Below are 11634 nucleotides of genomic sequence, written 5' to 3'. Positions count from 1 at the left end.
GAGGCTGACTCCAAATGTAGTGTAGAGGCCGCCGGCTGCCCCGACAGCCGGGCACTGGTCCCCGAACAGCTTTTAAGACATCCACCCCCCGCCCCCCCAGCTTTGAACGCATGCATCTTGTGTACAGCGACGGCCACGTGGAAAATGCTTTTACTACAGCCGGCTCCGATGGCTCTAAACCTTCAGGGAAACCGCTGCTCCTTCCGTGTTCCCATTCCTTCCCCTCTCAGCTGCTCTAACTGCTTAAAACCACCGCAATAACTTAAAACCGTAACGCGAACGTAACCTCTGCCCTACGCCCAACTCGATGGCGGGGAAGAAAAAAATCCCCCGCGAGGCTTTCTTGGCCATTTTTAAATAATTTCTATGTACAGAACTGAAGCCAACCCGCCCCTGCTTGGGGCGCCAGGACGCGGGGGCTGGACCTGCAGAGGATCACAACGCCCCCAGCAGCGCTGCGGGGACCTGGGGAGGAGCCCATCGTCACCTGCAAGACAGAGAGGTGGCACTGTCACTGTCACTGTCACTGCCCCGCTCCCCTCGTGGCTCCGGGCAGCAGCACCGAGGTTTCAGGGTCCTGCAGGCGGTCCCTTGGGATCCCAGCTCGTTGCAGCCACCCAGGAGCTGTTCCCGGTGTGTTTTCATCCCGTTTCTCCACAATTTGCTGCTTTTTTTGGGGGAAAAAGGGGGTCGATCCCAAATTCCCCCTCCTCTCCCTTACCAGTAGCTTCTCCGAAACGGGGCTGCCACTTTCTGCACCGTCCCAAGGAAGGTGTTGACGTCGGCCACGAGGATTCCTTTGCTTTCGAAGAGCTCCCTGCTGGCGCCGGGCTTTTCTGCAAGAGGAGGAGCGGCACAAAGTCAGACACGCACCCGGGAACTGTGCTGAGACCTAGAGAAAATGCCCCCCAAATCCCACCGCGGTTATTCTGTTTTGCAAATGGGAGCAGATTTCATGACAGCGCCTCGCAACCAAGCCAAGCCACGCTTAGAGCGTGACACAAAGCCAGCCACAGGCCCGAAAACCTGCCAGGATTTACCAGACCTCCCCAAAAAAATCTGTTCATTTTGCCTTTTACAGCACGGATTCACCGTGAGACGGCCCACACCGCACCCACACCTCAGATCAGTGATTCTGGCAGAAACAGGAGTGAAAATAAAGGCGTTTCTTGTCCCACCCGCACTGCACCGTCCCACTGAGTTTTTGGGGGGCTGAGGGCAGCAGGAGCGGCGCCCGGAGCCTGTCCTTACCCGTGAGGTACACGGCGAACCTGGCGCTGACGTGCTGGACCTGCAGGTTCAACAAACACTTCACGTACTCGGAGCTGGGGGACGCGCGGGAGTCGCAGGCGTGGTAGTGCAGCACCTCGATCAGCTCGGCTCCCTGGCATGATTTTAGGATCAAGCTCTTCTTCTGGGCATTGGTGTCCCATCTGCGGGGAGAGGGGCAAGGTGAAGCAGCCAGGGGCGAGGGGCAGCACCTTTCTCCTGCCCAGGGAGCAAGCAGGCAGGATGGGACCGGCTTTTCCCCCTTTAATGCTTTTTCCACCCTCGTGGGTACTTTTTAGCTTGATATCCCGCACCACAACGGAGCTGAGGGATGCTACACGCGTGCCAGCAATGAGTGCAAGGAAAACTTTTGCTCTGAGTGCAAGGAAACACCTGGAGGACTGAAAACCAGGTCTTGGAAACAATTTCTGCGTGCTATCACCAACTGCTTGGTGCGGAGAGGATCTGAGCTTCCTCCCCCGTTGCTGCAGCACCCTCAGCTCGGTGAGAACAGACTGGTTTCCTCTTCGTTCCGAGGTCGTTACTCGAAAGCTGACCTTTCTGGCCAGCGGTTTAGCTCTAGAGAAGGCAGCCTGCCTCGTAAAAACGTCCCTCTGAGCTCAGCCGGGATAAAAGCAGGACGTTTTAATGAGCACATTATGAGCCGGCTTCTCTTTTTCCTACAGCATCATTTGAACACTCATGCTGTGGCAAATAGCCTCGAACGGGGAGAAGTTCTGCTTTTCCCAGCAAGGTTTGATTTCAGACGCTCCCCGCAACATCCTGGGGCCTCTCTCAGAGCTCCCCCACTCCCACGAGGGATGGGGCAGAAAAGGAAACGGCAAAGAAGCAGAGGGAGGCCCCCGGAAAGTACCCTGAGCTCCCAGTGCCTGTGTGACTGGGCTAACTGGGGCAAGCTGGGTTTGCAGCTTCTCCAGCTTCATTTTGTGCCTTTCCTCAGCCTCTCGCAGGCTGTCACACACACAGGGAGCGTGCGTCTGCCAAAAGAGAGGGGGAAATTGCCTTCTGGAGGCACAGCGGGGTGCAGGAGGCGGCCGCCAGGGCTCTGCCTCATCCGGGCCCGCGTGCAAGAGGCAGCATTCGGGGCCAGCTGCTCCTCTCCAGGTCCCTCCTCCTGCTGCTCCCTCTCGTTCAGGTGATCAAAAATCCAGCACAAATTATTTGCTGGCGTGCAGACGCCGACAGTTCCACGCTCGTGGTCCCTCCCTGACGGGGAAAGCTCTCACACAAACAAAAATCTTCATATTTTATCTCGTGAGAGGCCAAAACCCGAGCAGAGGCACCCGACTCCCCGCGTCCCCAGGCCGAGGGGACGCCACGCTCAAAAGGAGAAGGACGGAGCCATCACCTGACGTCTTTTTGGAGCTTTTTGCTCTCCTTGTAGTGCAGGAGCCACTTCCACCGTCCGCTCCCGTTCAGCTTCTCCAGCACCTTCACCACCTCCTTCAGCTGGCCTGGGGAGACAGCAAAGAGCCAGAGGGTGACTGAGGAGGAAACGAGCCCAGGAGCACGACCCCTGCTCAAAGCAGGGCCACCACAGGGTGCTCAGGGCTTTGGCCAGGAGAGCTGCAAATATCTGCAGGGATTCAGCTTCACAGCCTCTCTGGGATTCGGTCCCAGTGGCTGGAAACCCACCTGCTGTCAATTTTCCCCCCCCTAAATATCTCAGAGGGTGAGCGGGCAGCCTGTCCCGTCACCGTGCATCTATCTCCAGGAGCGTGGCTGTTTTAACACCACGGAGGAGATGAAGATAACAACAGATGAAGATAACAGTCTTCTTTTTGCCCTCCCTTTATAGGCTGAGCATCCCATACGTCCCCAGCTCCAGCCCCTCGTGGTTTTGGCCCCCAATGTGCTTGCACCAGCACCTAAATATTTTGGACCCGCCATCCAGACAGGGTTTTGGGCACCGATTCGAAGGGAACTATTAAAAAATCCCAATTAAAGCAGGAAGAGAGGATGTTTTTGGAAGCAGACGTCAGAAAACGAGCTGGGAACTGACCCTGAACGCCTGCACCCAGGGGGTGGCAGCGAGACTCACCCGGCGTCACCGTTTCCAACACCTTGTCGTCCGACACCACGAAGCCACCGGTGTGGAAGAGCTCCTGGTAGGTGTGCACCGTGATGTCCTCGGGGCTGTCCACGCCGGCAAACGCCACGTTGGGGCAGTGCTTCAGGCTCAGCAGGCAGGGGACCTGCTCGAAGGCAGCCACACGTCAGCGCCAGCAGCTTCAGCCACGCTCAGTCCGCGGGGGGACAAGGTGAGGATCCAACCCCGTCCTCTGTCTGCGTCACCCCGACACTCAGATCTCCACAGCTCGACCCCAAAACCGTGGCTGTGATATGGGGTGGCTCATTATTCCCTAAAGCCCACAAGCCAAAGCTCATCTGGGGTGCTGCTTTACCCTAAATAAGCTCAGCTGGGTTCATCTGAGCTGGGCTGCTCCAAGTGGGGTTAGGCAGTGATCAGAAAGGGAGCAGAAAAGCAGAATTGACTTGGTTTGTGATGTGAAAATAGCTGTTTTTAACAGATCTTTGAGAAGCACCACTCTTACCGTGTAAGTAACAGCGTATTTCCAGGGAGTGCCAACTGAATTTACAGGTATATTCAGTGCAAACTTTAAAAACCCATAAAATGGATCCTGGTATTTGTTGTTTCCAAGTTTTGGTTAGAAAAAAAATAAAAAAAATAAAGCAGTTTCGGGTCTTACCTTGTGGATGTGTGAGGAAATGTCCTCGTTCCTGATCACCACCAGCAGCCGGTCGCTGTCCGGGCGTTTGGCGCTGCAGAAGCTGAGGGGTTCCATCTCCACGTGGCCGTCTTTCTTCAGCAGGGTCTGAGAAATTGGGGGAAAAAAAAAAGATGAATTTTGTAGGTTTGAAGGTTTTGTACGAGGGATATGTTCAGAGCCGTGGAAGAGCCGGGAGCTGGTAAGGACAGCGGGGGCTGCGACTGCTTGCAGAGGATGAAAAAGCAGAGAAAAAGCCCTCTGCGTCTCCAGGATGTGCAGGGAAGAGGGAAAAGGGGGGAAATATGGGGAAAGCAGGTGGGATACGAGCCGGCTGTGATGTGGGGCGTGAAATCAGGGCTTGAAGCCCTTTGTCTGCTCCACCTGATGTGTTTCTCACCCAGCGCCACCTCCTCCCCGCCCAGTTTTACCTTCACCCTGGCGAAGAAAGGCTCCTCTCCCGTCTCCACCAGGTAAAACATCCCCGGGCTCCCGCAGGCCCCCTCGGCCACGCTGCGCAGGCGGCCCCGCAGCGAGCCGCACAGCTCCGCCACCAAATCCCCGAAATCCTCCACGCCCTCCGAGCCCTTCCCTTTGTCCTCTCCTCTTGTCTCGACCCCGCTCAGCATCACCCCGTCGAGCTGGGGGCACTCGTTGAGGATGGCCGAGGCGGCCCCCGGCGGCTCCTCCTGCGGGGTTTTTTCGTATTTGAGCTTGCCGAGGTGGAAGGGAGCGGCGAGGTCTCGCTTTCGGGACCTCTCGTGCCACGGGGGGCAACGGGATGACGGGTCCCTGTGCGGCTGGGGACAGCCAAAACCATCCGGCCACGGGGTCGAGGGCAGGATGGTCACCTGCAGAGGGCTCCTGCTTCGTGGGGACGGAGGGAGGGGAGTTTCTTGCCCGGGGAACGTCTCGGAGGCCGCCTGGAGCGAGCGGTGCCGTGGGAAGATGCTCTCGGAGGTAGAAAGGGGAGGTCGCCCGCGCCTCAGGATCTGGTTTAGCTTATAGTGGAAGCGGAGCTGCTCCATGTCCAACGTGTGCTGGGTGATTTCCTCCCGGCCCCTCCACGGCTCCAGCAGGGCCCTCAGCAAATGCGACGTCCCCGCGCGAGGGCGGCGTCTCCCGGAGGGCCGCTCGTTCCCCCTCCTGCCCCGCTGGGTTTTTTTGGTGACCGTGAAGTTGAGGAAATCCTTGGAGACCCCCCGGCTGTCCGTAATATTGACGTAAGGTGGCACCTGCCTGCTGCTGGCCTCCTCCAGCCCGCTGGGCTCGCCGTGCTCGGCCCATCTGAGGTTTTCCTCCGAGCTCGGGGAGCCCCAGGCCTCGCTCGGCGAGGAGGAGGAGTCGTCGTGCTTAGTCCTTGCCCCCCTGGATGGGGTCAGAGGAGGGGAAATCGGTGCAAAGCACCCCCAGGGGGGAACGGGGATTGCTCCCTCTTCCCCCTCCACCTCAGTATGATGAAGATCAGTGACCACGCCGGGCTCCTCGGCCTCGTACTCGCCCCGTGGTGGCACCGATCCTGCTGGCAAAGCCGCCGGGCTGGCACGAGGGACGCTGCTTCCTCCCTCGGAGTCTTCCTCGTGGCTTCCCAGCACGCCTGCTGCCCGGATTTGGGGGGTGGCACGCGTGTGGCAGGCTCCTGGGGGCTGCTGTCCCCCGAAGCAGGGTGTGGTGGCACCACAGGGAGCTGGATTCGTGTCGGGGTGCGCGCCGAGGACTGATTCTGGCTCGGCGCCGTGCCAAATTGCTTCAGGGCTGCGTGGAGGAGAACAAGGAGCAGGTTCCAGCTCACCAGGCGTGAGGACACCCCGTGGAGAGCTCTCTGTTGGCTCCATCCGGCACAGACCTGGGTCTTTTTTCACCTCTCCTACAAATCCAGGCTTTAAGGAGCTGCCTGGTGCTGGGATCTCGGCGGCCGCGCTCAGCTCTGCGGCGGCTCCTGGCTCGCAGGGTTTCCCAGGGGGGCACAGGATTGCTCCCCGCTCATTTTGCCCGAAAAAGCAGCGAGGGGCACCCGCATCTGCACCCCGGGGAGGCTCCTGGACAAGGGGAGCAGCAGCTGAGGCCGTGCAGGCAGCCAGGGATGAGCTGTCTGGTTTGGAGTCCCCTGCCCAGGTTGCACAGTCGAAGGCGAAGCCGTGGCCGTCACCAGCTCCCGAGGGCTCCCCCAAAACATCGGGGTGGCTGGCAGGGGTGCTGCCACCTTGTCCTTCCGCCAAAGCCTTGTTCTGCTCTTGGTTTGATTCCCCAGAGCTCCCCGAAGCGAGCTCAGCACAAATTTCACCTCCACACCCTTGGGGAAGGCAGCTTCTCCCTCCGGGGCTGCTCTTCCGCGAAGCCTGGACGAGCGCCGCGGCCTCCTGGACCCCCGGAGCTGCCCCCACAGCTGCTGCTCCGTCCAAAAACGCCCGGCAGGCAGAGCTGGAGCCAGGAGGGGACGAGTTTTGTGCCTGTCCCTGTGCCTCCAGGCCAGCCGTGGCAGCAGCTTGGCTCCCAACGAGCAGCAGGCTTTCTGCAGAGGGCGCACGATCCTCATCTTCCTGCCCCAAACCACCCCGCAGCGCCTCTCCGGCTCCAGAACCGGCTGTGGGGACACCAAGATGTGTGCTCGGAGCAGGTGACAATGGTGGCACCGAGCTGCTGTCACCCACAGCGGCCGGGCTGGCTTTGTGTGGCAAAGTGGTGCTGTTTTTTTCGGCACCTGGGGTGGCCAAAGCCCCCCAGGGCTCTTGCAGCACGCCCGCGCTCGGGGTTGTGCCACCAGAGAGCCCCCGAGAGGCAGCCCCGGTCTCATTTAGGGCTGGCATCGATTTGCCCTCACGGGGAAGGGCTGAGGCAGCAGGGATGGGCTCAGGACCCTCTCCGGGAACCCCAAAATCCCTTGGGGATGCCAAATTCACCGGCTGCTGCTCCGCGTCGGCATCACCTCTTCCAGAAAATGCTAACCCAGAGGTCCCCACGCCCGTGCTGCCATGCCCAGAGCCCCCTTCCTCTGCTTCTCCCTCCTCCACTTCTTCCTCCTCGATTTTTGGACGTGCTGAGGGGTCTTGTGATGCCCTCCCTTCTCCGCCAAGCCCCTCGGGCTTTGCTCTGCTGGGATTTGCTTCTGAGGACGTGGAATGAGAGGCCCCACTCTCTGGCTGCTCTCCACGCCCGTGCAGCGTCCTCTGGGGAGCTGGGCTGAAATTCAGGGCTCGGTCGCATGGTTTTTCCCTGCCCAGCACAGCTGGGGACGTGGAGGCATCGTTGGAGGGGTTGGGGGTGATGGAAGCATCCTTCTGTCCCTCCCGGGGCAGCTCCACCTGAAAAAACACAATCCAGAGGTTAATCCTCAAGGGAGGCAAAGGCAGGGACGGAGATGGATTATTTTAAATGCTCAGAAGTCAGTGCAAGCACCCCAGCAGCATCTGCAGGGACAAATTTGTCTCTAAAATAAGTCCAGGTGGAGTCCTCACCCCACAACGAGCCCACAGACACCCAGGTCTGAAGCTTTCTACCTCGTTTATATCGTGAAGAGGCTTAAAGAGAGACCAAACTGTGCAGAAGTCAGCAGACAGCGCCCAGAATATGGAACAGAATCTTATTTCTGCTGGGTTTATCTGCTCAAGCAAGCTGTGATGGCACCGTGGACAGCAATTTCTGATTTCCTCCCTGCTACAGAGACCTTCAGAGTGCTAAAAAGCCACGCTGGGTCTCGGTGACTGGGCTTTTCTCAGTCAGGAAGGAGAGCAGAACCCCGTGTTTGCGTTGCCTGAGGAATGGCAGAGCTTTCGCTGCTCTAATTTTTTGGGATTCCTCCTCCTCGAGTCCCTCCCTAGGTCAGTGATCAGATAACTCCTGTCAGAGCCCAGCTCAGTCCACGAGGACATCCAACCTGGAAGCCTTTTTATGATAAAACTGGGTGCGTGTGCATGGCTGTCACCTGGGGCAGCCAATTGTTGGGTGACTTCCCCGTGCCCTGCTTTGGGAACCCCCCTACATGGTTCCAAAAGAGCCCACAAGCCCTCCTGCTCCGTTCCTCTCGCTCCTACGAGGACAAAAAGGGATCGTGGGCACCCCCCAGGCTCTTACCGCAGCAGCAATCGAGCCATCACACCCGTGCTCCTCCTCGGGAAGGTCCAGCTGCCTGAATTTCTCCGCCAGGTTGCTCCGAGCAGCGCGGTCAGCGAGGGAAAGGCTCTCGGAGCTCGTGGAGGAAGGTTCCTCCTCCCCGGGGGGCAGCTCCCCTGAAGAAGACGACACCGTGCTGTCTGCAAGGCTCTCTTCTGGGCGAAAAACCCCCTGGCAGCGCGTGCTGGGATCCAGGGAGCTGCTAGGAGCCTGCTCAGGCTCTGACTGGGAGTCCACGGGGCACGGCTCCGACCCGAAACAATCCTCGCCGTCGTCGCTCAGCTCCAGGAAGTCCCCGGTGCTGTTCAAGGAGACGAATTTCTTGGGGTTGCTGTGCTCCACCACCTTCCTGCGGCTGCTCAGCACCTTGCTGGGCTTGCTGTAGAACAGAGCCACCCACATGTGAAGTATCAGCTTCATCTCCTCCACGTCGTCGGGCAGCTCAGGGTCCCAGGGCCTGGAAGAGAAAAAGCAAACACAGCCTGAAAAGGGGAGCTGCAAACCCTCCTCCTCCCTCCTGCTGACCCAGGTCACTCATTTTCTGGGTCCCCGAGGTGCTGAGCACCACTGAAGGAGGGTTGCGAGTGCCCAGATGCGTCATAGATCACTCGATGTGGTTTGCAACGGGTTGAAAAGAAGAGAAACAAGCACTCGATGTGGTTTGCAACGGGTTGAGAGGAGAAACAAGCACTTGGGTGCGTGTTGCTGGAAGCACCAGAGCCACAGGAAGCTTCAGCACAACACAATGGGGTTTTAGCACGGAGAAAAGGGCAATTATCACGCAAAAAACAACACAAAAAGAGCAAAGAAAACCCATTCTACAAGTGCTCTAGCAAGAGAGATCCCCTGCAGGAGGTCTGCCAGGCTCACTCACCCGTGCAGGGCGCGGATCACCGTCTTCTCCAGCTCGTCGTTGGTGTACTTGCTGTCCGAGCTGAAGAGGTAGCCGGCCTCCCAGCGGCGCGTCACCTGCAGGGTTTTGCCACTGCTCTTCACGCTGTGGCTCTCGGCGAAATCCTCCTTCAGCCTGGGGGAGAGGAGGCAGCCCCGGCACCGCGCCGCCGTGGCCTCGGCGGGAGGCTGAGGGTGGGCGCTGCTCTGCTGGTGGCGGAAAGGCAGCACCTTCCCCACCAAGGGGCCAGCCCGCCCGCCCCTCGTCCCGTTTCTGGCAAGGGCCGGCCCAGAATACGAGGTGGTTTTGGGGTAGGGAGGTTTCTTCAGGTTTTCGGGCAGCAGCGAGGCGTAGGAGTGCTCGGAGGAGATGAAGGAGTGCTTGTTGGCCTCGGCGGCCTCCTGGGTCTCCCTGGGAAGCAAGGCGCGGGTTTTCGCGGGGTTGGGATTGGGGTTGATCTTTTTCGAGGCAATCCCGGCGTTTTTCTCCCCGGGAAGGGGGTCTTTTAGGTCTGTTTTGGCAGCAGGAGGAAGCTTCAGGTTGGGTGACGCTTTGCCAGGCGAGGCAGCTCCCTTTGCCAGCTTGTCCACCCTGTGGTATTCGTGGTCGGAGGCAGCGCGGGAGGATTTCTGCTTGCGGAGGCCCTGCTGCTCCTTCGCGGGGTCACGGGGTGGGCTGCAGGGCGAGGAGATCACCCCCCTGTCCCCGGGGATGAAGGAAGGAATACAAGAGCCCAGAGCCAGGTCAGCCAGCAAGTTGAGGGCGTGGGATTCGTAGTCGTTCCCCTTCGGATCAAAAAATTGGCTTGCAGGAGCACCTGGGTAGATCTCACCCATCTGGCTCTCCGCCGCGGGGCTCTGCGAAGAAAACTCGCTCGGAACGGTGGCGAACGGCTCCTTCCCCTCTGCATTGAAATAAAAAAAAGGGAATAAATGAAGGGCAAGCAGTTCTGCCTCCAGAAGGGCTTCGGAGCAGGCTTTCTGTGAAATTCTGTGAAATTCTGTGATTTCACAGCTAACAAATGGTGTTCAGACAGGGCCCGTGGTGTCCGGCACATCGCAATTAATTAAAGGCCTTGTTTTGGCAGGAAAAAGCTGCCTCCCCAACACTGACTTTGCACACACAAAAATAACCCCAAAATAACCCCAAAACCTCTGTGGTCACGCCAGGCGTGGCTGCTCCAGAAGGATCCAGAGTTGGGATCCAGCTGATTTCAGGAATGGGGTTAATTCTCCTAAATAAATGGCCCGGGATCCAAAGGGAAGGAAATTTCCCTTTGTCTCTGTGCAGTTTGGGCAGTTATGAACAACCTGAGATGTTTTTAAGTGCTTCATGAATCTGTTTTTTATTCCTTTGTGCTTCTAGTCTGAATACTTGCACCTCTCGCCACGGAAGAAACCCCGTGCTGTGCCTGCAATAACCCACACGGTTAAAACAAACCCCTCAGCCCTCTAAAAGACAGGAAAAAAAAACCCTCAACAGCATCACCTGCCCCTGAGCTGCCCCTCGGGGCACCCGCAGAAACCTGGGGGCTCCCAGAGGCAGCCAGAGCACAGCAAGTAAAGGTTCATTTAGTTTTTGGTACTAAAAACACCCCTCAACCTGGCTCAAGGCTTGTGTTGGTAAAGCATGAAGTCATTAACGGAGGTTAACACCTTCTAAAAACCCATAAATTGAGTGTTTTTCACTGCTAACCGCTCTTATTTTGCATTTCTGGCAGCACCTGGCATTCAGCCTTTTAGATTTAGGTACAGAAGTGTGGACAGAGCCCTCCGGGTGAATCAAACCCAGCTCAGGACCCATCCTGGAGCCCCTGGAGCGCAGTGAGGAGCAGCACCCGACAGGCCCGCCGATGAAAACCGCCACGTATCAGGAAGTCTGACAGCAACGTGGCAATAAAAGAGCACGAAAAGCAGACAAACAGAGCCAGGGTGGCAAAACCAGTCCTGAAAGCCTCCCGCTTCGCCGGGAAGAGGGAAAAAACCCAGACGCAGATCCGAGGAAGGACATCAAAGCTTGAGGTGTGAGAAAACGCGGCAAATTAACAAAAAACAACTGCTGCTCCACCATTTATCTTGGCACCGTAATACTGGCTCTCAGTTTAAAAGCAGACTCCCAGCCAGCACCTGCAGACGCTGCACTCCGGGACTATCCAACTCTGCCTCCTAGACCCACTGCAGTCTGTCTGCGAAAGGTGTGACAGTTCCACTCTTTTTTTTTTTTTTTAAAGCAACTGGATTAAAAAATGGACTAAAAACCCAGGCAGGTGCTGGCTGTGAGCGGAGGTTTTGACGCCCTGTCCTCACCCGTTTCGGAGCTGAGCAGCTAAAACCCAGCACTCTCCCTGAGCGGTTTGCCAAGGGTGCCAACTGAGATTAGAAAAGGGCTCAAAAAAATTTAGAAAAAGGAATTAAAATTAGAAAAAGGAAGAAAAATTTGAAAACTTAGTAAAGGACTCAAATGAGTTTGGTTCGTGTGTGCTGGGAGGGTGTAACAGGAGGCTGCAGGGTGCAGGGCAGCAGCAGACCCCAACCCAGACCCTGATCCCTAAAGCCCTAAACCTTGTGAGGCCTTTTGGCTGCTGCTGCCCGTGCTGTTACCTCCAGCTGGGCA

General features: G+C 57.8%; 1 protein-coding gene across 2 annotated transcripts in view; it reads right to left on the bottom strand.

The window, feature by feature from the left end:
• Positions 1–346: 346 nt before the first annotated feature.
• TASOR2 (transcription activation suppressor family member 2) overlaps positions 347–11634 on the bottom strand; it is a 33371-nt gene continuing 22083 nt past the window's right edge. For both annotated transcript variants that reach the window (XM_084289417.1, XM_084289418.1), the window contains 9 exons: positions 9004–9925; positions 8091–8586; positions 4451–7321; positions 4002–4127; positions 3332–3485; positions 2639–2744; positions 1252–1433; positions 722–836; positions 347–487 (listed from right to left, as the gene is read on the bottom strand). In XM_084289417.1, the coding sequence (XP_084145543.1) occupies positions 484–487; positions 722–836; positions 1252–1433; positions 2639–2744; positions 3332–3485; positions 4002–4127; positions 4451–7321; positions 8091–8586; positions 9004–9925 (4976 nt within the window). In that variant the 3' untranslated portion in view covers positions 347–483. The remainder of the gene's footprint in view (positions 488–721; positions 837–1251; positions 1434–2638; positions 2745–3331; positions 3486–4001; positions 4128–4450; positions 7322–8090; positions 8587–9003; positions 9926–11634) is intronic.

This window comes from Netta rufina, assembly GCF_964035555.1.
Source record: "Netta rufina genome assembly, chromosome: 1".
In the NCBI taxonomy this organism is placed as follows: Eukaryota; Metazoa; Chordata; class Aves; order Anseriformes; family Anatidae; genus Netta; species Netta rufina.
This window is presented reverse-complemented; position numbering and strand designations above follow the sequence as displayed.